The sequence below is a fragment of the Lactuca serriola genome, chromosome 2 (assembly GCF_051521515.1).
Source record: "Lactuca serriola cultivar US96UC23 chromosome 2, Lser_US96UC23_V15, whole genome shotgun sequence".
Lineage (NCBI taxonomy): Eukaryota > Viridiplantae > Streptophyta > Magnoliopsida > Asterales > Asteraceae > Lactuca > Lactuca serriola.
The window spans coordinates 90,084,577-90,108,836 of NC_136409.1; the positions used below are offsets into that span (position 1 = coordinate 90,084,577).

Genomic DNA, 24,260 nt, shown 5'->3' on the forward strand with positions numbered 1-24,260 from the left:
TGCAGGTTATGGGATCTGGCTGGGATCCCATGTGTTCATGCAATTGCAACCATCAACTACATCCATCAAACACCTGATGAGTATATTGATGTCATGTTTTCCAAGGAACAATTCCTTAAGTGTTACTCTGCTAACATTAGTCCAGTGAATGGTTCAAATCTGTGGCCTCAAACTAAATACATAAAGCCCTTGCCACCAGTGTCAAGGAGAATGCCTGGTAGGCCAAAGGTCAATAGAAGGAGACATGTAAGTGAAAATGATGGAAGAGTACACACCCCAAGAACTGTAAGGTGTGGTAAGTGCTTTGAGTATGGCCATAACCAGAAGGGATGCAAGAATGCAACTAGGGAACCTATCCCTATGCCACCAAAGAAGAAAGGAAGGCCAAGGAAGGAACAAGATGAACCCAATCAAGCATCATGTGATAGGTCCGAGAGGCAGGAACCTATCCCTATGCCACCAAAAAAGAAAGGAAGGCCTAGGAAAGAGAGGCAGGAAGCAGTTCCTATGCCACCAAAGAAGAAAGGAAGGCCAAGTAAAAAGGTCCATTCTGACCCAAATCAAGCATCAGGTTCTAAATCTGTTAAAAGCAAAAATGATGGTTTAGATGGTCATGTTGAAGGTAGGGGATGTGAGGAACAAGTGAAGGATTTGTTTGACAATGAAGATATTGATGATGACAGTCTGGTTGATATGATGTGCACTTTTGAAGCTTCTCTTAGCCAACCAAAGGATAATTATCAGAAAAGTGATGGATTCCAAGATGCAATGGATGCTATTATTCAAAGTATTCTTCATGCTAATGATGAAAAAGGTGTTGAGGAAGTTGAACCTGACCTGACAAAACAACTTGATGAGGTTGAAGATGCAATGGATGCTATTCTTAAAGGTACAGATGAAAAAAGTCAGTCTGAGAATGAGGGTAATCCTGAACCTGAATTCACTGAAGGAAATGCAAGTGATGTTCTCCCAGAGATGGTGATGCTAGATCTAGAAAGTGTAGCAGACCTACTTGGAGCAGGATATAGCATGGCTGAAATAGAGAGCTTGAGAGGGGTTAAAGTTGAATTGGATGATATGCCAGCAGTTGAGATGGTTAGTTTCACTCCATCATTTTATAATTGCTAACATTAGTATCAAACATGTTTATATCTTTTATTATTAAGTATTCTTCAAATTTTTATTAACAGGATGTGAATGAAGTTGAGGATATTCCATATGTTGATGGTGTGATGGAAGGAAATGAAGATGATGGTCTTATAAATGATGGTGTGGAGGGAAATGAGGGTCATGGTGAAGGTGATGATGCTGATGAAGTAGCAGGTGAGGGTGATGGTGAGGTTGATGGTGATGGTGTTGGTGAGGGTGATGGAGAGGGTAATGGTGCTGGTGCTGGTGAGGATGATGCAGCATATATGGAGGGAAATGATGCTGATGATGAGGGTCATGTACCACCTAGAAGGACAAGAAAGCCCTCAGAAAGGATCATCCTGCAAAAGCTGAAGAAACCTTGTTTTGACAAAGATGGAAGGGGTTCCACATCTAGCTATCCAGTAGATTTGGAGTAGTTACCTAGGTATATGGGGGCAAAAGTGGGGATGGTATCATTGGGCAATTGTATAGGTAGCCCTTTTTGGTTATTTTTTGATATACACCCACTACTTGCAGCATACATCCATTTGTTTAGTGTTACATTATTGCTTGCCTTTTTTGGATTTTGTTTAGGCTTTTGGGTACATGTTTTGGTATACAAAATGGATGGCTGCTACATGATAGTAAAACTTATGTAATGGATGCTTTATATTAAGGTTTATAATGGATGCCCCCTATTATGGTAACCATGATGTTTTTATTTTATTTTCTAATACATGTTAAGCATTAGCAATGTACTTTCATTAGTGCAATTCCTTTTATGCAAGTTATTGCAATTCCACTCATGCAAAGTTTACTTTCATTGTGAATGTAACCAAGGGTATTTTAGTACAATTCCTTTTATGCAATGTACTTTGATTATACTTCCATTCATGCAATTACATTAATACCTTTCATGCAATTCCAGTCATGCAATTCAATTAATACCATTAATGCAACATTCAGCCATATGCAAAGTAAAATAGCAATTAACTACCATTAATAACATTACCATTAATACCCTTAATACATTAGTGCAATTCCATTCATGCAAAGTTTACTTTCATTGTGAATGTAACCAAGGGTATTTTAGTACAATTCCTTTTATGCAATGTACTTTCATTGTATTTCCATTCATGCAACATATATATGAGATAGCAATTAACTACCATTAATAACATTACCATTAATACCCTTAATACATTACAAACATGTAACATTCAGCCGTTAAAAAAAAACATTACAAAGATGTAACAATTCTTGATTATCCTTAATATATTACTAATACAGGAAAACCACCAAAACTACATCTTAATAACTACTATTCCTAGCATCAGCGATATAACCACTAACAACCCTATGATCACTTCTAACAATGGCTTGATCTCCTCTGTATGACACATCTCCATATTTTGACCTAGTTCTTCATCCGCCCATTTGAAAAAACCACAGTTGCCACCTTCCACCTACAACAAAAAAAATTGGGTTCTATAACATACGTTCCTCTTTGGGTAGTTAGAGCAGCCCTAAAATTTTAGGGAGAAATTAGTACAAAATAAATAGATTTTTACCTGATAATTAGGGCAGCCCCAAAATTTTCATCCTAGATTATCAGGTGTTCGTGAGACTGATACACCACAAACATCACCACAGTCGCATCCTATTACCTTCTTGTTCCTCATTCTTGTACCACCATTAAAGCTTGATCTTGAAGACAAAGTTGTCATTTTTCCGTTGTAGTCTGTGACTAATTGTGGCCTGTGGGGGTCGAAGGGATCAATTGCACATGAGGATGTCTATGAAAGAGTTATTAAATGATAAATGCCAAGTATCTTCCACCTAAGCAAGTGGGTAACCGGTTGATTAGAGGGAAACCGGCTACTTGGCAAAAACGGCACAATAAATGCAAGTTCAAGGCAAAAATGGACCTAAATTTGAACTTTGGGCAAATCCATCAATTTTGTGCAAAATTGAGGGTTTTTGTGCCATTAGCCCTACTTCTTTTGAAGGATGTTTATGTATTTATCTTTTGAACATGTAACGAATATGATTATGTAAACATTTTGGAAACTTTAATATGTATGGTGGTGTGTACTTTCCTCTCTATGAACTGTTATGATACTGAATATGCCGTCCTCCGCCCCCGAACATTTCCGCCGTTCTGGTTTGGGGTGTGACAGAAATAACATATGCCTCAGCAGTGAGGACTGCTGACTAAGGCAAAGGAATCATAGACTCCAGGAGAGTATCGAACGAACGACACGCCTGGTTCCGTCTAACAAATGGAGACACAGACCCCAGAAGGTACCAAATGAAAGGTACAGCTGGTAAGGTCTAAAACAGTGAATACAGACCGCAAATAGTATCAAATGAAAGATACATCTTGCAAGGTCAAACAGTGAATACAGACCGCAGACAGTATCAAATGAAAGATACAACTTGCAAGGTCTAAAAATGAGAATACAGACCGCAAACAGTATCAAATGAAAGATACAACTTGCAAGGTCTATAACAGTGTGACTCTGAAAATGAGTTTCCCAGCAAACAGTGTAAATTGCTGGTGAAATACCGTTACCTTAAGACCATGAATTATAAGGTAACCCGGGATACTCGTAACCATACTAACCGACACTAGAGTACCAGACGCCCTACAAGCGTCTTGAGAATATGACATTTGTCACCCCTTGGCTTGGTAGGCCGTGGACTGTAGCTAGCAGTCAGGGTGCGGGGGTGTCAATCCCATATAGATCTATACACACAATGTCCGCTCTCCCTACAGGAGACTCTGGTTACCAACTAGACGACGGAGAAGGCCATGTCCTGAAGATGCATCCCAAATAGTGGGTAGAGACTTCCAAATAGTGGGTTTCTAATGTAAGTGTTGAACTAGAGGTAGAGACTCATAACTGAACTGACTGAAAGTAAACCCATATGTCTATGCTTGTGTACATAATATATAACTAATAAATCAAACGACCTTCGGATGGACATCCGATCCCACCAGAGCACATCTCAATAAAGAAAAGGAAATAGGGAGGACAAGCCTTCCTAAGTCCTTCAATCATTACTTATATGCATCTAGACAAGCACAGACGTACATCTAACTACGCTTGAGTGTGTAACAAGTGGATTCATATCGTGAAGTATAAGTGTACAGTGTGGAATAACCGAATCGTGAAGTATAAGCATGCCAAAAGTAAGTGTATCACCAAGTAGAAACGACAACAAGTGAAGTAGGAGCATATCGAGTTTAAGTGAAGTAGAAGCGATATCAAGTATAAGTGAAGTAGAAGTGTATCACTAAGTAAGAGTGTGAACAAGTATAAGCGTCCAGCAGGTATAAGTGTATCACGAAGTGGAAACGTTATCAAGTATAAGTGAAGTAGAAGCGACAACTGGTGAAGTAGGAGCGTCTATCGGTATAAGTGACTACCAGTATAAGTGAAATAGAGGCAATAACAGGTATAAGCGCTTCAAGAAGTGAAAGCATTACCAAGTAGGAGTATAAAATAAGTAAAAGCGAAGCAGCAGTAACTAACAAGTAAAAGTATACGTCGTGAAAGGGAACTTCGATGAAAGCCTTGGAAAAACCTTTATACTCAGGGAAAATCACATTTGGTATTCTTTGGTAAAATAAGTTTGAAAAACATTATAAATCCTTGGAACCTTTATAAACTAGTTTAAAATGAATTTAGATAAAACAGTATAAGTAAGAGTTTTGAAACAAATGAAAACCCTTTTGAAACCATCATAGTATCCTACTCGGTAAAACAGTATACAGTGTGGTAAAATCTTGTGCATGCGGGTTATCAATCACATGTGATTGATATGATAACAAGCATGTTTAACTTGTATTCCCCCCCCCCCCCTATAAAACATGTAAAAATATTTAAAAGGTTCATCCAGGGGTATGAACTCACCTGGCGTAAGTGGATCCGACAAAGGCGCCGGTTGGGTGCTCGGTGTCAAGTAAAGACTTGGACACACTTAGTGACCTATTTAACATATGATAACATATGTTTACATACAATTAGTACATATAATACTAATTAAACAAGTATACGCACCCTAAAGAGCGGAAAACACTTTGGTTAAGTGTTTGGGGTGTCCCGGGTAACAACTAAGGGCTCAAATGGCTTAGGAATGGAGTTTGCTCTTCGAGAGTACTCTAAATACTTAGTTTACGGCCCAGGGACAACTCCCCATGAGTTTACAGCCGTAAACTCATGGTGAGGGGTTCTAGTGTGTTTTAAGGCTTTAACTTGTGGAATTATTCTAGGTCCAAATCCAAAAGGCATGAGTGAGTTTAGGGCTTCTAAGGGCTTCATTAGGGAGTTTACGGCCCATGAACCACCCCTAAGGGAGTTCACGGCTGTGAACTCTCATTCCTTCAGTTTATTGAAGTTTCAAGCCCTAAATACCCCCTAGTAATTTATAATGAAGTGTGAGGCCATTTGTGGGAATTAAAACTATCATTTGGGCATGTTTAGGGGTGTTTACGGCCTAGGCACTTGCTTGGGCCATAAACTCCATGTTACCCCATATTTCCTTGTGTTTAAATGATCTAAAACCGAATTAGCAAGACCCTAAATTATGTATTAAGCCTAAGGGTGGTTTGGGAGTGTTTTTGGGGCATTTTGACAAGTTTAAGCGGTGTTTACGGCCTAAGCATGTGCTTGGGTCGTAAACTCTCTTTTATGCCCTAAATTGATTGTTTTAAATGAGCAACCACTCCTAGGCTAATTCCTCTATTTATTTCCAAGCTTTTAGGGACAAGTTTGGGTCTTTTTGGCCTCAAATAAGGTTTTTATGGCCTAAGGAGGATCTTAGGCTGTGAACTCCTTTTCAACAGCTTAAATGGTCAAATTTTAAGCTATAATCACGATTCATAATGTTTAGAACAAGCTAGGGTAAGCGGACTTACGATTTGGAAGCGTTTGGTTGCGGATTTGGCTCGAAAATGGGTCTAGTGAGAGAGTATAGAGAGAGGGTGGAAAAGGCTCCAATGGAGTTTACTCCCCCTTATATATGGATAGGAGTTGGAGCTCAGTGATATTCTACCCGATACTGTCGTTTAACGGGGTTTTTGGTCGCACCCGATTTAGTGGTCGTAATAATAAAAACTAACTTTTTCCAATTAAATGGAAATGTGTATTATGAGTTTTTATTTCTCTTATCACGACTTAACGGCATAAAGATATAAATAAATGAAACATTTATTTATTTGACGACCTCAAATTAACGGAATTTTTATACAGTGGAATATTCCGTTAACGGTAACGGGGTAATGTAACGGAATAACTTTGGGTTGTCACATCATCCCCCCGTTAGAGGGAATTTCGTCCCGAAATTCAGGTCTAGGCAAGGTAATAGGCATGAATGGTCAAGTCGAGGTAAGAGAGTACTTTCTATTATGTTTTTCTCGCATTCCCAAGTGATCTCTGGCCTGTGTTTGTCATTCCAACAGACTTTCACGTACGGAATGCGGATTTCGTCTCGCGTAGTTAGTGGGTTCCGACAGGTGTATCTACAAGGTTAGGGTTCTCAATGGTTTCTATCAAGATGAGTGGGGTACGAAGAGTGTCGTCGGGTAATCGCATATCTAGTTTAAGAAGTGGATCGATCGGGTATGAAACTTGTGAAATATCCGAAGGTAGTAGCGACCTGAAAAGGGTTGGACCAAGTCTCCATGAGGATTCTCAGATGGTCCTAAGCTCTCGGAAGGGTAGACCTTCTCAGTACTTAGAACATAGTGTACTTCTATGGCAAGATCATCACTGGCGTGATCGTCATTACGAAGTTCCTAACGTTCTCACTCGTACTGGATGTGTAGTCCTTCGGGTTGGTTCTTAGGAATCTCGGGTTGTCCTTTGTTTCGCGTTTCCTGTCAACTGGCTTTTAGAGTCTTCCTAGGTCGTCGGATAGGTTGCGTACCTGCAGTTATCTGTCTGCTGTAGAGTGTCTATCTCAAGCTCGTGCAAAATGAACCTGCACTAACGATTCTTGAGACACGGAAACCCTCAGGGTCGGGGAGACAGGGTTTCACCAGACGAGTGTTGGACTATTTCGGGAGGTGGTTCTACCATTTCTGGGCGAGATAGTATTCATGGAACACCTAATAGTCCAATAAATCTCTAAGACTTTGGTTTATTCTAGGTCGGAAAGCGCATGCTCCTGCATAACCCCTCGACTAACACCAAGGCTGGTGTTAAGTCCATAATCTCTTCGGGATCTGGGTCATGAGGCTTTACGCAACTACTTTCGCACTTTGATCAAGCATTCTTGGCTGCGGAGGTTATCCTGTGGTTCTCGGTATTCTAGTGTTTACTTCAGGGAATGAAGTCTATCGTCTACGGGACGACGACGATTTCCTCCATACGAGAGGGTGGAGGGTTATAGGCACTACTTGTCTGTAACAGGGTGGACAAAGTGCCTGAGTAGTTTGGGCCTCTACTGCAACTACTCTTCCGAAGGTTTAGAGTTTTCTTGGTCTAGGTCAAACCTAGTGAGTATTGGTTCCCATCACTCGGAACTTTAGTCTTCTCATCCACTCTTCTCAGAGTTTACTTTATCGCAGCTCTCGGATTTCCAGGATATTCGCTGCGATGCTTAATTCAGGGAATTAAGCGTGAATGGATGGTCGTAGTCAATGTCCTTGTCTCTTACGACTCGGGTTTCTTTATCAACCGAGGGTGTTAGCTACTAGGTTGGCTCAAGCGGAATGACAACAAATTTCGGATTCGTGGTCATTATAGTAGCTCAACCCGCAGTGGTTCTCTTGACTCTAGCTCCCGTTCCATGGGATAGGATGAAGGTTCTTTCTAAGGAATCTACTAGGTATGCTTCGGGTGGTTATCGTCTTCTGGAGTATCTGCAGTGTCGTTCACTTCGATGTCCATCTGACTACGAGGGGTCGGTCAACAGTGTACGGTACCCTCTCTTAGGAACTTCGGAAGGTTTGAGATAAGAGGGACGATTGACGGATCGCATTAGGTTTGATTATTTGTGTTAGGTTTAGGTTCGGAAGAACCTTTATTTGCCGACGGGGCTACAGAGAAAGTTCTTTTTACACAGCACTTAGGAATGTACACATGGCTGAATGGAGTCAAACCATGATCGGTAGAGGTGTCGAAGTTAGCACACTTCGACATGATATAAAGTGAAGATCGATAGAGTCATGCACCGAACAGGCACACAAGTTCTAGGCGTCTCGGGTTTCATCCTGTGTATCACTGCCGCGGATACTTGGACCGATAGAATAGATGCGGAACTATAGAGAGTCCTAAGTGTTTCCGAGTAGAGTATCTTTTCATGAATGGATTCTCACGAGGCATTTCTATAACCGCCTAACATATACTAGTCATGTATATTTAAGGTGGGGAGGACTGTTGACTGAGCGACTCCGCCCTAAATCCACAACCAAACGAGGAACAGGAAATGAGGCGGCATTCACTCACTCTAGGTCTATCCATCTTAACTATACATGGCCGTAACGCATACACTTAGCCATTATAGTTTTATCTAATGCATTTAAATTTTATAACAGTGCTGCGACTTTCGCCTTAATGGGGAAGTATTTACATTTTGAATTAATCCTTTAATGTTTTCAGTTTAGTTATCTGAGATCGTAAGACGTACCAAAAATCTACCAGGTTCCTTGATGCTTCTCCCTAAGTAGTAGAGTTAGACTCCTCCTGTGTCCTTGTCTTTCCCTTCGGTTGGGCAGTCCCTTTTGAAGTGTCCCATTTTCACCACATAGGTGGCAAACTGTACGGGTCGCCACATTGGCGGTTGGTGTAATGAACTCAACCGGGGTTCTGCAGACGCGAGTAGTAAGCCCCAACATGTGTCACCTAGCACAATAGAGCTCCCGGCAGACACCATGATGATGGTAGCTGCACTTGCTTCAATGGGGAAGGTTTCCTAAGTATGGTCTCCTAGGTGTAGGGATGGAAGGGTTGGCAGGGAATTTGACCATCTCAGCTCGTTGTCCTTCGAAAGGTCCTTGAGCCGAGGTACTTCCCTCCTTGATCTTGATCTTTCTCTTCAGTGGGTTCGGTTGAGGTTCTTGGGTGACTGGGTATGAAGGTGTTGGTTGTTGCTGTCCATTGCTAGGATCGGAATTCCCAATATGGCCCTTGCTAACACCGGCTTTGTTAGCATTCAGGTGAGCCATGACAGCTGCTACGGCTGCTGAGACTGCAGCTTGGAACGTAGCTTCATCGAATAAGAGAGTAGGTTTCTTTCTTGTGGACTGGTTACACTTCTTTGGAGGCATGGTTTTTCCTACACGGAAAGGAATACGAGATAATGAGAGACGATAACTAGCCCTGGACATATCTGTCCTGACTGTATTAGGCATAAACTTTCCCGTGCCTCAGGTACTAGTTGTTTGAGTGTCAACCTACATTCCTATGATGTAGTCCTGATAATCAAGGTAGGAGTATGAGTATCGGAAAAGGCCATAAGATGCGAGTCGTTCCTACTAAGTTACCTTTTATACTGGGAAAGGTTTCACTCTCCGGCCTGGAGAGATTTGAGAATAGTTCGGAACGAAACCGCGGAAAGAGAGGCTTATGAAGACTTATGGCTAGATGCTCTCAATAGAGGTGCGGGGATCCGCTCTAATCGTGTAACTGGCAACGGGAAACGACGATTTACCTAACACATAGCATGAGTAGTGTAACCACTAACTCAATAAATTATATTATTTTAAGGGTGTATTAGCGTGACGAACACGAGGAAAAGACAATTCTCGGGTTCCATGTACTAGCTCCCTTTGTCTACCTCGTAGCTTTGACTGGAATCAGCGTTGGTTTCCTTTGGGTAGCTACCTAGGGTTCTTTTCTCGTGTGAAGACATATTGAATTTCTACTCCGCCTTGCTTCCGAATCCGACTCTGGGTGTCATCACTTCATGATGGATGACTGGAAATTCCGGAAGTTTAGACGAGTTTCTCACCGCTGTCCCTAAAAGATATAGGCACTTGGTGAATTCAATAGTCTCGACCTAGTTCATTCGTTTCCTAGCTGGAAATCTTCTCAATGAACTTCTTTGGGGTCGGACTTAATTCTTCTGTCAAGCACTGGAGTGGATAGGGTTTTCTACGGGGTTCGTGCGAGAATGGAAATGTCTAAAGAATCCTAAGAGATTATTAACATTTCACTAGATGATCCATATCGAGTCCTGCTAAGATTACACGGGGTATACAAATCATATATAGCTTAGATCCGATAGGCCTTCGAATATGTGATACTACTCTATATCCACATCCCAACGAGGAAAAGGAAGTAGAGTGAAACCACACATTCTTAGCCTATGGGGTCCTTATTATATATAACCTTGGGAGTATACCCTCTGTAGTTGTAGGTAAGTCAATAAAGATCTTTTTAGTTCTTCACACAAGGTTAGTTATGGATTCTAAAATACCCCTATGGGGCGTTTTTATTCAACTAACTTTAATAAAAGTAGTAGTTTAAGAGTTTACAGTGTATTAGAGTTCTTTTCAGAAAATCCTATATTTTCTTTAATAACAGCAGCCTTCTACCAAGACTGGACGAAGTTATGTGGTAAAAAGTAGTTTTCCCTTAACCGCTATCATTATCAAAATACTGAATTTGATTATTAAAGAAAGCAAGAGAAATCAGGGAAATAGCATATGCCTCAGCAGTGAGGACTGCTGACTAAGGCAAAGGAATCATAGACTCCAGGAGAGTATCGAACGAACGACACACCTGGTTCCGTTTAACAAATGGAGACACAGACCCCAGAAGGTACCAAATGAAAGGTACAGCTGGTAAGGTCTAAAATAGTGAATACAGACCGCAGATAGTATCAAATGAAAGATACATCTTGCAAGGTCAAACAGTGAATACAGACCGCAGACAGTATCAAATGAAAGATACAACTTGCAAGGTCTAAAACAAAGAATACAGACCGCAGACAGTATCAAATGAAAGATACAACTTGCAAGGTCTATAACAGTGTGACTCTGAAAATGAGTTTCCCAGCAAATAGTGTAAATTGCTGGTGAAATACCGTTACCTTAAGACCATGAATTATAAGGTAACCCGGGATACTCGTAACCATACTAACCAACACTAGAGTAACAGACGCCCTACGAGCGTCTTAAGAATATGACATTTATCACCCCTTGGCTTGGTAGGCTGTGGACTGTAGCTAGCAGTCAGTGTGCGGGGGTGTCAATCCCGTATAGATCTATACACACAATGTCCGCTCTCCCTACAGGAGACTCTAGTTACCAACTAGACGACGGAGAAGGCCATGTCCTGAAGATGCATCCCAAATAGTGGGTAGAGACTTCCAAATAGTGGGTTTCTAATGTAAGTGCTGAACTAGAGGTAGAGACTCATAACTGAACTGACTGAAGTAAACCCATATGCTTATGCTTGTGTACATAATATATAACTAATAAATCAAACGACCTTCGGATGGACATCCGATCCCACCAGACCACATCTCAACGAAGAAAAGGAAATAGGGCTGACAAGCCTTCCTAAGTCCTTCAATCATTACTTATATGTATCTAGACAAGCACAGACGTACATCTAACTACGCTTGAGTGTGTAACAAGTAGATTCATATCGTGAAGTATAAGTGTACAGTGTGGAATAACCGAATCGTGAAGTATAAGCGTGCCAAAAGTAAGTGTATCACGAAGTAGAAACGACAACAAGTGAAGTAGGAGCGTATCGAGTTTAAGTGAAGTAGAAGCGATATCAAGTATAAGTGAAGTAGAAGCGTATCACTAAGTAAGAGTGTGAACAAGTATAAGCGTCCAGCAGGTATAAGTGTATCACGAAGTGGAAACGTTATCAAGTATAAGTGAAGTAGAAGCGACAACTGGTGAAGTAGGAGCGTCTATCGGTATAAGTGACTACCAATATAAGTGAAATAGAGGCAATAACAGGTATAAGCGCTTCAAGAAGTGAAAGCGTTACCAAGTAGGAGTATAAAATAAGTAAAAGTGAAGCAGCAGTAACTAACAAGTAAAAGTATACGTCGTGAAAGGGAACTTCGATGAAAGCCTTGTAAAAACCTTTATACTCAGGGAAAATCACATTTGGTATTCTTTGGTAAAATAAGTTTGAAAAACATTATAAATCCTTGGAACCTTTATAAACCAGTTTAAAATGAATTTAGATAAAACAGTATAAGTAAGAGTTTTGAAACAAATGAAAACCCTTTTGAAACCATCATAGTATCCTACTCGGTAAAACAGTATACAGTGTGGTAAAATCTTGTGCATGTGGGTTATCAATCACATGTGATTGATATGATAACTAGCATGTTTAACTTGTATTCCCCCCCTATAAAACATGTAAAAACATTTAAAAGGTTCATCCAGGGGTATGAACTCACCTGGCGTAAGTGGATCCGACAAAGGCGCCGGTTGGGTGCTCGGTGTCAAGTAAAGACTTGGACACACTTAGTGACCTATTTAACATATGATAACATATGTTTACATACAATTAGTACATATAATACTAATTAAACAAGTATACGCACCCTAAAGAGCGGAAAACACTTTGGTTAAGTGTTTGGGGTGTCCCGGGTAACAACTAAGGGCTCAAATGGCTTAGGAATGGAGTTTGCTCTTCGAGAGTACTCTAAATACTTAGTTTACGGCCCAGGGACAACTCCCCATGAGTTTACAGCCGTAAACTCATGGTGAGGGGTTCTAGTGTGTTTTAAGGCTTTAACTTGTGGAATTATTCTAGGTCCAAATCCAAAAGGCATGAGTGAGTTTAGGGCTTCTAAGGGCTTCATTAGGGAGTTTACGGCCCATGAACCACCCCTAAGGGAGTTCACGGCTGTGAGCTCTCATTCCTTCAGTTTATTGAAGTTTCAAGCCCTAAATACCCTCCTAGTAATTTATAATGAAGTGTGAGGCCATTTGGGGGAATTAAAACTATCATTTGGGCATGTTTAGGGGTGTTTACGGCCTAGGCACTTGCTTGGGCCGTAAACTCCATGTTACCCCATATTTCCTTGTGTTTAAATGATCTAAACCCGAATTAGCAAGACCCTAAATTATGTATTAAGCCTAAGGGTGGTTTGGGAGTGTTTTTGGGGCATTTTGACAAGTTTAAGAGGTGTTTACGGCCTAAGCATTTGCTTGGGCCGTAAACTCTCTTTTATGCCCTAAATTGATTGTTTTAAATGAGCAAACACTCCTAGGCTAATTCCTCTATTTATTTACAAGCCGTGAACTCCTTTTCAACAGCTTAAATGGTCGAATTTTAAGCTATAATCACGAGTCATAATGTTTAGAACAAGCTAGGGTAAGCGGACTTACGATTTGGAAGCGTTTGGTTGCGGATTTGGCTCGAAAACGAGTCTAGTGAGAGAGTATAGAGAGAGGGTGGAAAAGGCTCCAATGGAGTTTACTCACCCTTATATATGGGTAGGAGTTGGAGCTCAGTGATATTCTACCCGATACTGTCGTTTAACGGGGCTTTTGGTCGCACCCGATTTAGTGGTCGTAATAATAAAAACTAACTTTTTCCAATTAAATGAAAATGTGTATTACGAGTTTTTATTTCTCTTATCACGACTTAATGGCATAAAGATATAAATAAATTAAACATTTATTTATTTGACGACCTCAAATTAACGAAATTTTTATACAGTGGAATATTTCGTTAACGGTAACGGGGTAATGTAATGGAATAACTTTGGGTTGTCACAAATTAGGGTTGCATGAAGGCTAGGGCAACGTTTTTAAGGTTTCATAAGTGCTAAAAACGTTACTTTTTACTTCATAAAGCCTCCTAGCCGTTTTTATCACTCTTTGGTGGATTAGGGTTACAGTTTAATGCTTCTAATGGTTCATTAATGCTTCTTATGGCTCCTTAATGAAGCATAGACGTTTTTTTCTTCATCCTCAAGTGTCTTGGACTTTTTTTTTGTGTGTTATTTCAAGAGTTTCCTTAAATTTCATTTACTACTTTTAATGAATAATTGGTTGGTTGGCTTGTAACCACCAAGTTTGTAATAAAGGCTTCATATAAAGCCAAGTTTATGCATGGGAAAGATAATAGACGAATTTTTAAGAAAAAAACCTTTGTTCAATTGGAATTATTGTTATAATTCACAAATTATCTTGTTAGGACGTGTTCTTGACTTGATACGAACTCAATCCAATAGGTCTTGGATTGTTTTCACCGGTATACAACTTAATAGGTCTTGAGTTGTTACTAATCTATCCATTTCTTTCCATTCATATATCATTTGTGGTTACTATTCTCTCTTAATTTACCTAAACACTACCTTACTCACCAAATCAAGCCCATACACGCATCAGATCAACATTGTTAATTCTTGAGTTCCACAATAGAAGTCTACGCAATTTAGCAAAGCTTTCATGAGCATTGTTTAATTCTTGAGTTCTATAATAGAAGTCTATGCAATTTAACAAAGCTTAAATGAGCATTTTTTACTTCTTGAGTTCCACAATAGAAGTCAATGCAATTTAGCAAAGCTTTCATGAGCATTGTTTAATTCTTGAGCTCTACAATAGAAGTCTCTGCAATTTAGCAAACCTTTGATGAGTATTATTTAATTCTTGAGTTCCACAATAGAAGTCGATGCAATTTCGACAATCTTTAATAAGCATTGCTTAATTCTTGAGTTCCACAATAGAAGGCTTTGCAATTTAAGCAAATGGTTGATGAGCATTGTTTAATTCAGGTGTTCTACAATAGAAGCCTATGCAATTTAGGAAAGATTTGATAAGCATTGTTTATTTCTTGTGTTCCACAATAGAAGTCTATGCAATTTAGCAAAGTTTTGATGAGGATTGTTTAATTCATGAGTTTATAATAGAAGTAGTCTATGCAATTTAGCAAAAATTTGATAAGCATTTTTTAATTCTTGAGTTAATAGAAGTCTATGCAATTTAGCAAAGCTTTGATGATTATTGTTTAACTCTTGAGTTCCACAACAGATGTCGATGCAATTCAACAAAGCTTAGATGAGCATTGCGTAATTCTTGAGTTCCACAACAGAAGTAATCTATGAAATTTACCAAACCTTTAATGAGCATTGTTTAATTCTTGTGTTCCACAATTGAAGTTTATGCAATTTAGCAAAGCTTTGATAAGCATTGTTTAATTCTTGAGTTCCATAATAAAATTTGTCTATGCAATTTAGCAAAGCTTTGATGAGCATTGTTTAATTCTTGAGTTCAACAATACAAGTCTATGCAATTTAGCAAAGCTTTGATGTGTATTGTTTTATACATTGAGTTCCATAATAGAAGTGATGCAATTTAGCAAAGCTTTGATGAACATTGCTTAATTCTTGAGTTCCAAAATAGAAGCAATCTATGAAATTTACCAAAACTTTGATGAGTATTGTTTAATTTTTGAGTTTCACAATTGAAGTCTATGCAATTTATCAAAGCTTTGTTGAGCATTCTTTGATTCTTGAGTTCCACAATATAAGTATACTATGGAATTTAGCGAAGCTTTGATGAGCATTGTTGATACGTGTATGGGCTTGATTTGGTGAGTAGGGTAGTGTTTAGGTAAATTAAGAGAGAATAGTAACCACAAATGATATATGAATGGAAAGAAATGGATAGATTAGTAACAACTCAAGACCTATTAAGTTGTATACCGGTGAAAACAATCCAAGACCTATTGGATTGAGTTCGTATCAAGTCAAGAACACGTCCTAACAAGATAATTTTTGAATTATAACAATAATTCCAATTGAACAAAGGTTTTTTTCTTAAAAATTCGTCTATTACTTTTTCCATGCATAATTTGGCTTTATATGAAGCCTTTATTACAAATTTGGTGGTTACAAGCCAACCAACCAATTATTCATTAAAACTAGTAAATAGAAATTAAGGTAACTCTTGAAAGAACACAAAAAAAACGTCCATGAGACTTGTGAATGAAAAAAAAACGGCTATGCTTCATTAAGGAGCCATAAGAAGCATTAAGGAGTCATCATAAGCATTAAAGTGTAACCCTAATCCACCAAAGAGTGTCAAAAACGGCTAGGAGGCTTTATGAAGCAAATAGTAACGTTTTTAGCACTTATGAAGCCTTAAAAATGTTGCCTTAGTCTTCATGCAACCCTAATTCAATTTGTGGGTTACCATGCACAACCCAACCATTGAGCCCAAACCACCTTCTAGCCCACTAGTAATCACTAATCCATCCCATTTTGGGCTTTCATGATCCATGCATGGATCATCCCCTCCCCCTTTGAAAGGAATTGATCTCAATTCATCAAGTCCATCATCATCAAGATAAGGTGAAAGATCTCCCACATTAAAGGTAGCATGCACTCCATGGTCTCCTCCCAAATCTACCTTATAAGCATTATCATTGACACGTGACACCACTCTGTAAGGACCTTCAGCTCTTGGCATCAACTTGTTTTTCCTTTTGTTAGGAAAACGTTCTTTCCTCATATACACCCACACCAAGTCACCATCTTGAAAGACACGTGGTTTCCTATGCTTGTTGGACTTCTGTTTGTACAACTCATTCACGGATTCAATCTTCTCACGAACTTGTTGGTGTAGTTTCATCATAGCCTTCAACTTGTCATTAGCATCCTTGTGAACCAATTCATCCTTTGGCAATGGAATCAAATCCAAAGGCATGTAAGGATTCACACCATACACCACCTCAAAAGGAGAGTGACCTGTAGCATAAGTAGGAGAACGATTATAGGCAAATTCAGCATGTGCAAGTTTGATGTCCCAATCTTTTTGAGTTTTGCTAACCAACCCTCTCAACAAAGCACCCAAAGTTCTATTAGTCACCTCCGTTTGCCCATCCGTTTGTGGATGATGGGATGTACTAAAAAGTAACTTAGTACCGACTTTCCTCCACAAAGTGTTCCAAAAGTAACTTAGAAACTTGGAATCCCTATCAGAAACAATTGTTTTAGGAATACCATGCAAACGAACCACCTCTTTAAAGTACAAATCAGCCACGTTAGAGGCATCATTTGTTTTATGACATGGCACAAAGTGAGCCATTTTTGAAAACCTATCCACCACCACCATAATGGAATCCTTCCCCCTTTGAGTTCTAGGCAAAGCCATAATGAAATCCATGGACACATCTTCCCAAGGACGAATAGGAACCGGCAAAGGAGTGTAAACACCATGCTTGAAAGTTGTTTTTGCCATATGACATGTAACACACTTGCCCACTATGTTGGTTACATCCCCCAACATCTTCGGCCAAAAGAAATGTTCTTTAAGCACCTGCAAAGTTTTGGTAATGCCAAAATGACCAGCCAAACCACCGCCATGAGCTTCACGAATCAACAACTCCCGTATTGCATGTTTTGGGACACAAAGGCGATTGCCTTTGAATAGAAAGCCATCTTGAATCACAAATTCACCATTAGGACCACCTGCACATTTCAAAAACATATCTCCAAAGTCCATATCAGATTGATAATGGTCCTTTAGAGTTTCAAATCCCAAGAAACGAACATCCAAAGTCACCAACAACGAGTAACGCCTCGAGAGTGCATCAGCCACCACATTGCTTCTACCATCCTTGTATTTGCATGAGAAATGAAAGGATTGCAAGAACTCCACCCACTTTGCATGTCTTGTGCTCAACTTTTGTTGCCCATTGATGTACTTTAAGGATTCATGATCAGAATGCAAAATAAAATGATTTGCACGCAAATAATGACTCCAATGATCTAAAGCACGGACAATAGCATAAAACTCCTTATCATAAGTGCAATAATTCAAACGAGCACCACCCAACTTTTCAGAAAAATAAGCAATAGGACGTTTGGATTGGATCAAAACAGCCCCAATACCAACTCCACTTGCATCACACTCCACTTCAAATGGTTGAGAAAAATCAGGAAGAGCCAAAATAGGAGCATCACACAACAATGCCTTGAGTTTCTCAAATGCCTTTTGAGCTTCTTCTCCCCATGCAAAGACTCCTTTCTTCAAACAACCTGTTATGGGACTTGCAATGGTGCTAAAATCACGAACAAATCTTCTATAGAAAGAAGCAAGACCATGAAATGATCTAACTTCAGAAATATTAGTAGGAATAGGCCATGACTTGATTGCTTCAGTCTTGGATGGGTCCACGGACACGCCATTTCTTGACACCACAAAACCCAAAAATGCCACTTCTTCCACCAAAAACGAACATTTTTCTTGCTTCCCATAGAGTTTTTGAGCTCTAAGCGTCTCGAAAACCTGTTTTAAGTGCACCAAATGATCCTCCAAGCTCTTGCTATATACCAAGATATCATCAAGGTACACAACCACAAACCTGCCCAAAAAAGATTTTAGCACTTCATTCATTAGTCGCATGAAAGTGCTAGGTGCATTAGTTAGACCGAAAGGCATCACGGTCCATTCATACAAGCCATGTTTAGTTTTAAAGGCTGTTTTCCATTCATCCCCTTCACGCATACGAATTTGATGGTAACCACTTCTCAAATCAATTTTTGAGAACACAATAGAACCATGCAACTCGTCCAACAAATCATCAATTCTAGGAATAGGAAATCGGTATTTTATGGTGATGTTATTAACGGCCCTACTATCAACACACATCCTCCAAGAACCATCTTTTTTTGGAACCAACAAAACTGGAACAGCACAAGGACTTAGGCTTTCACGAACATAACCCATTTTCATGAGTTCATCAATTTGTTTTTGCAACTCTTTTGTCACCTCCGGATTACATCTATAGGCGGCTTTATTGGGCAAAGGAGCACCCGGAATAAGGTCAATTTGGTGTTCGATACCACGGATTGGAGGCAAACCCGGTGGTAATTCGCTTGGAAACACATCTTGAAACTCCAAAAGCAAATCAGCAATAGCGTTTTCTCCATGCACCATCTTCTCCACCTTTGCATGCTCTTTGGCCACAAGCATGTAGATAACATCACCTTTGTCAAGAACTTGCTCCACCTCCCTTTCACTAGCAAACATAGAAAGATTAGGTTTTTTTACTTGTTTAGAATTCATGGACCTTATGGCCGTTGGGGACATGGGTTTTAACACAATTTTTTTATTATTGTGTTTCAACTCATATTCATTGCTCCTCCCTCTATGTAACACGTCCCTATCAAATTGCCAAGGACGCCCCAACAAAATATGACATGCATCCATAGGAATAACATCACACAACACTTCATCTTCATAAGACCCCATAGTTAGACCAACTCTAACCTGTTTTGTCACCTTTATTTTGCTTCCATCATCCAACCAATGAAGAACATATGGTTTTGGGTGGTTTGTAGTAGACAAACCCAATTTGATCACCATTTCATTAGAAGCAACATTAGTACAACTTCCACCATCAATAATCAAACTACACCACTTGTTTCTAACCAAACATTTGGTGTGAAACAATTGGTCTCGTTGATCCATATCAGCCACGGTTTGAACCCCTTGAGTTTTAAGGGTTCTAAGCACCAAAACTGTATCATACACCGGTGCTTCATACTCTACCTCCTCCTCTTCTTCCTCTTCTTGTTGTGTATCATAAAAAATACCCGCCAACCTCTCTTCTTTCTCCAACTCTTCACGACATTCAATGGCCTCCCTTAAAGTCACCACCCTTTTGTTTGGACAAGCATTTTGGTAATGACCAAAACCTTGACACTTGAAACATCTAATTTTCGCCAAACTAGTTTCTTTGGTACCACTAGTAAGTTTAGGAGCAACGGGAACACTACTAGAACCAGAAGGAGTAGAAACAGAATTTTGTCTATTGCTAGACTCGGGCTTGGACCACGACTTTGACTTGGGACTTTCGAGACTTGAACTTGAACTCCCACCATAACGTGCTTTGGCCTGCCCCTCCAACTTCAAACACAAACCACAAAGAGTTCCAAAATCAGCATAAGGATATAACTCCACAACATTGGCAATGTTGTAGTTCAACCCTTTTAGAAAACGAGTCATTTTTTGTTCTTCAATTTCTTCAATATCCCCCATCAAGGACAACTTCTCAAATTCATCAATGTATTCTCCAACACTCATTTTTCCTTGCCTCAAATCAGCAATCTTCTTGTAAGTGGCAATTCTATGAGTAGAAGGAACATATCTCTTTCTTAGCTTTCGTTTTAGAGAAAGCCAAGAACAAATTTTTTCTTTGCCTTCACGGGTTCTCTTGGCCTTAAGCCCTTCAAACCACAATGAAGCACCACCACTTAGCTTGAGAATGGCATACTTGCAGCTTTTTTCATCATCCACTTCTTTGAACTCGAACATTCTTTCAATCTTCCTTTCCCACTCCAAGTAGCGTTCAGGATCAGTTCCACCAACAAATTCAGGCAATTCAGACACCTTGAATTCTTCCACAACCCTATGTTCACCACGGCGGGGTTGCCTTCGATTTCCACCTTCTTGGATGTTTCTTAATGCTTCACGAAGATTTTGTAGGAACTCCGGATCATTAAAATCCATTATGCGCTCTGATACCACTTATGATACGTGTATGGGCTTGATTTGGTGAGTAGGGTAGTGTTTAGGTAAATTAAGAGAGAATAGTAACCACAAATGATATATGAATGGAAAGAAATGGAAAGATTAGTAACAACTCAAGACCTATTAAGTTGTATACCGGTGAAAACAATCCAAGACCTATTGGATTGAGTTCGTATCAAGTCAAGAACACGTCCTAACAAGATAATTTTTGAATTATAACAATAATTCCAATTGAACAAAGGTTTTTTTCTTAAAAATTCGTCTATTACTTTTTCCATGCATAATTTGGCTTTATATGAAGCCTTTATTACAAATTTGGTGGTTACAAGCCAACCAACCAATTATTCATTAAAACTAGTAAATAGAAATTAAGGTAACTCTTGAAAGAACACAAAAAAAACGTCCATGAGACTTGTGAATGAAAAAAAAACGGCTATGCTTCATTAAGGAGCCATAAGAAGCATTAAGGAGTCATCATAAGCATTAAAGTGTAACCCTAATCCACCAAAGAGTGTCAAAAACGGCTAGGAGGCTTTATGAAGCAAATAGTAACGTTTTTAGCACTTATGAAGCCTTAAAAATGTTGCCTTAGTCTTCATGCAACCCTAATTCAATTTGTGGGTTACCATGCACAACCCAACCATTGAGCCCAAACCACCTTCTAGCCCACTAGTAATCACTAATCCATCCCATTTTGGGCTTTCATGATCCATGCATGGATCAATTGTTTAACTCTTGAGTTCCACAATAGAAGTCTATGCAGTTTAAGCAAAGGTTTGATGATTATTGTTTAATTCATGAGTTTCACAATAAAAGTCTATCCAATTTAGCAAAGCTTTCATGAGCATTGTTTTATTCATGAGTTCCACATTAGAAGTCTATGCATATTAGCAAAGTCTTGATGAGCATTGTTTAATTCTTGAGTTCCACAATAGAAATCTATGCAATTTAAGCAAAGGCTAGATGAGCATTGCTTAATTCTTGAGTTCCACAATAGAAGTCTCTGCAATTTAGCAAAGCTTTGATGAGCATTGTTTAATTCTTGAGTTCCACAATAGAATTATATGCAATATAGCAAAGCTTTTATGAGCGTTGTTTAATTCTGGATTTCCATAATAGAAGTCTATGCAATTTAGCAAAGCATTGATGAGCATTGTTTAACTCTTAAGTTCCATAGTAGAAGTAGTTTATGCAATTTAGCAAAGCTTTGATGATCATTGTTTAATTCTTGAGTTCAACAATAGAAGTCTATGCAATTTAAGCGAAGGTTGGATAAGCATTGTTCAATTCTTGAGTTCCACAATAGAAGTCTATGCATTGTTTAATACTTGAGTTCTATAATAGAAGTCTATGCAATTTAGCAAACCTTTGATGAGTATTGTTTAATTTTTGAGTTCCACAATAGAAGTCGATTCAATTTCGACAATCTTTCATGAGCGTTGCTTAATTCTTGAGTTCCACCATAGAAGTCTTTGCAATTTAAGCAAATGGTTGATGAGCATTGTTTAATTCATGTGTTCCACAATAGAAGTCTATGCAATCTTAGAAAAGGGTTGATGAGCATTGTTCAATTCATGAGTTCAACAATAGAAGTCTATGCAATTTAGCAAAGCTTTGATGAGCATTGTTTAATTATTGTGTTCCACAATAGAAGTCTATGCAATTTAGAAAAGTTTTGATGAGCATTGTTTAATTCATGAGTTTATAATAGAAGTATTCTATGCAATTTAGCAAAGCTTTGACGAGCATTTTTTAATTCTTGAGTTCTTTAGTAGAAGTCTATGCAATTTAGCAAAGCTTTGATGATTATTGTTTAATTCTTGAGTTCCACAATATAAGTCAATGCAATTTAGCAAAGCATGCATGAGCATTGCGTAATTCTTGAGTTCCACAACAGAAGTAATCTATGAAATCTACCAAAACTTTAATGAGCATTGATTAATTCTTGAGTTCCACAATTGAAGTTTATGCAATTTAGCAAAGCTTTGATGAGCATTGTTTAATTATTGAGTTCCATAATAGAAGTTGTTTGTGCAATTTAGCAAAGCATTGATAAGCATTGTTTAATTCTTGAGTTCTAAAATAGAAGTCTATGCAATTTAGCAAAGCTTTTATGACTATTGTGTAATTCTTCTGTTCAACAATAGAAGTCGATGCAATTTAAGCAAAGGTTGGATACGCATTGTTTAATTCTTGAGTTCCATAATAGAAGTCTATGCATTTTAGCAAAGTTTTGATGAGTATTGTTTAATTCTTGAGTTCCACAATAGAAGTCGATGCAATTTCGAGAATCTTTGATGAGCGTTGCTTAATTCTTGAGTTCCACAATAGAAGTCTTTGCAATTTAAGCAAATGGATGATGAGCATTGTTTAATTCATGTGTTCCATAATAGAAGTCTATACATTCTAAGCAAAGGGTTTTTGAGCATTGTTCAATTCATGAGTTCAACAATAGAAGTCTATGCAATTTAGCAAACCTTTGATGAGCATTGTTTAATTCTTGTGTACCATAATAGAAGTCTATGCAATTTAGTAAAGTTTTGATGAGCATTGTTTAATTTATGGGTTTATAATAGAAGTAGTCTATGCAATTTATCAAAGCTTTGATGAGAATTTTTTAATTCTTGAGTTCTACTGTAGAAGTCTATGCAACTTAGCAAATCTTTGATGATTATTGTTTAATTCTTGAGTTCCACAATAGAAGCTGATACAATTCAGCAAAGCTTGGATGAGCATTGCGTAATTCTTGAGTTCCACAACAGAAGTAATCTATAAAATTTACCAAAGCTTTAATGAGCATTGTTTAATTCTTGAGTTCCACAATTGAAGTCTATGCAATTTAGCAAATCTTTGATAAGCATTGTTTAATTCTTGAGTTACATAATAGAAGTTGTCTATGCAATTTAGCAAAGCTTTCATGAGCATTGTTAAATTCTTGAGTTCAACAATAGAAGTCTATGCAATTTAGCAAAGCTTTGATGTGTATTGTTTTATATATTGAGTTCCACAATAGAAATGATGCAATTTAGCAAAGCTTTGATGAACATTGCTTAATTCTTGAGTTCCAAAATAGAAGTAATCTATGAAAGTTACCAAAACTTTGATGAGCATTGTTTAATTCGTGAGTTCCATAATTGAAGTCTATGCAATTTAGCAATGTTTTGATGAGCATTGTTTAATTCTTGAGTTCCACAATATAAGTATTCTATGGAATTTAGCGAAGCTTTCATGAACATTGTTTAATTCTTGAGTTCCACAATAGAAGTCTATGAAATTTAGCAAAGCTTTCATGCCCATTGTTTTATTCGTGAGTTCCACAATAGAAGTCTTTGCAATTTAGCAAAGTCTTGATGAGCATTGTTTAATTCTTGAGTTCTACAATAGAAGTCTATGCAATTTAAGCAAAGGATGGATAGGCATTGTTTAATTCTTGAGTTCCATAATAGAAGTCTATGCAATTTTGCAAAGCCTTGATGAGCATTGTTTAATTCTTGAGTTCCACAACAAAAGGATATGCAATTTAGCAAAGCTTTTATGAGCGTTGTTTAACTCTTTATTTCCATAATAGAAGTCTATGCAATTTAGCAAAGCATTGATGAGCATAGTTTAACTCTTGAGTTCCATAGTAGAAGTAGTTTATGCAATCTAGCAA

At 38.5% G+C, this 24,260-nt stretch overlaps 1 protein-coding gene across 1 annotated transcript; it reads right to left on the bottom strand.

Annotated features, from left to right (window-relative positions):
- Positions 1-2,435: 2,435 nt before the first annotated feature.
- Positions 2,436-20,587, bottom strand: LOC145089375 (uncharacterized). Its single transcript, XM_079027818.1, has 3 exons — positions 17,390-20,587; positions 2,799-2,927; positions 2,436-2,597 (listed from the first exon to the last, which is right to left on the bottom strand). Exons 1-3 carry the CDS (start codon positions 20,585-20,587, stop codon positions 2,436-2,438), a joined length of 3,489 nt encoding a protein of 1,162 aa, XP_078883944.1.
- Between the last annotated feature and the right edge of the window lie 3,673 nt (positions 20,588-24,260).

Bases quoted from the DNA above. Each gene is read 5' to 3' on its own strand.
- LOC145089375 (XM_079027818.1), bottom strand. From the start codon at position 20,587: ATGGATTTTAATGATCCGGAGTTCCTACAAAATCTTCGTGAAGCATTA. The intron at 2,928-17,389 runs GTGCTTAAAGAA...ACTCTTTCATAG, and splicing joins GCATTACCAAAACTTTGCAG to ACATCCTCATGTGCAATTGA. The intron at 2,598-2,798 runs GTAATAGGATGC...TTTTTGTTGTAG, and splicing joins CAAGAATGAGGAACAAGAAG to GTGGAAGGTGGCAACTGTGG.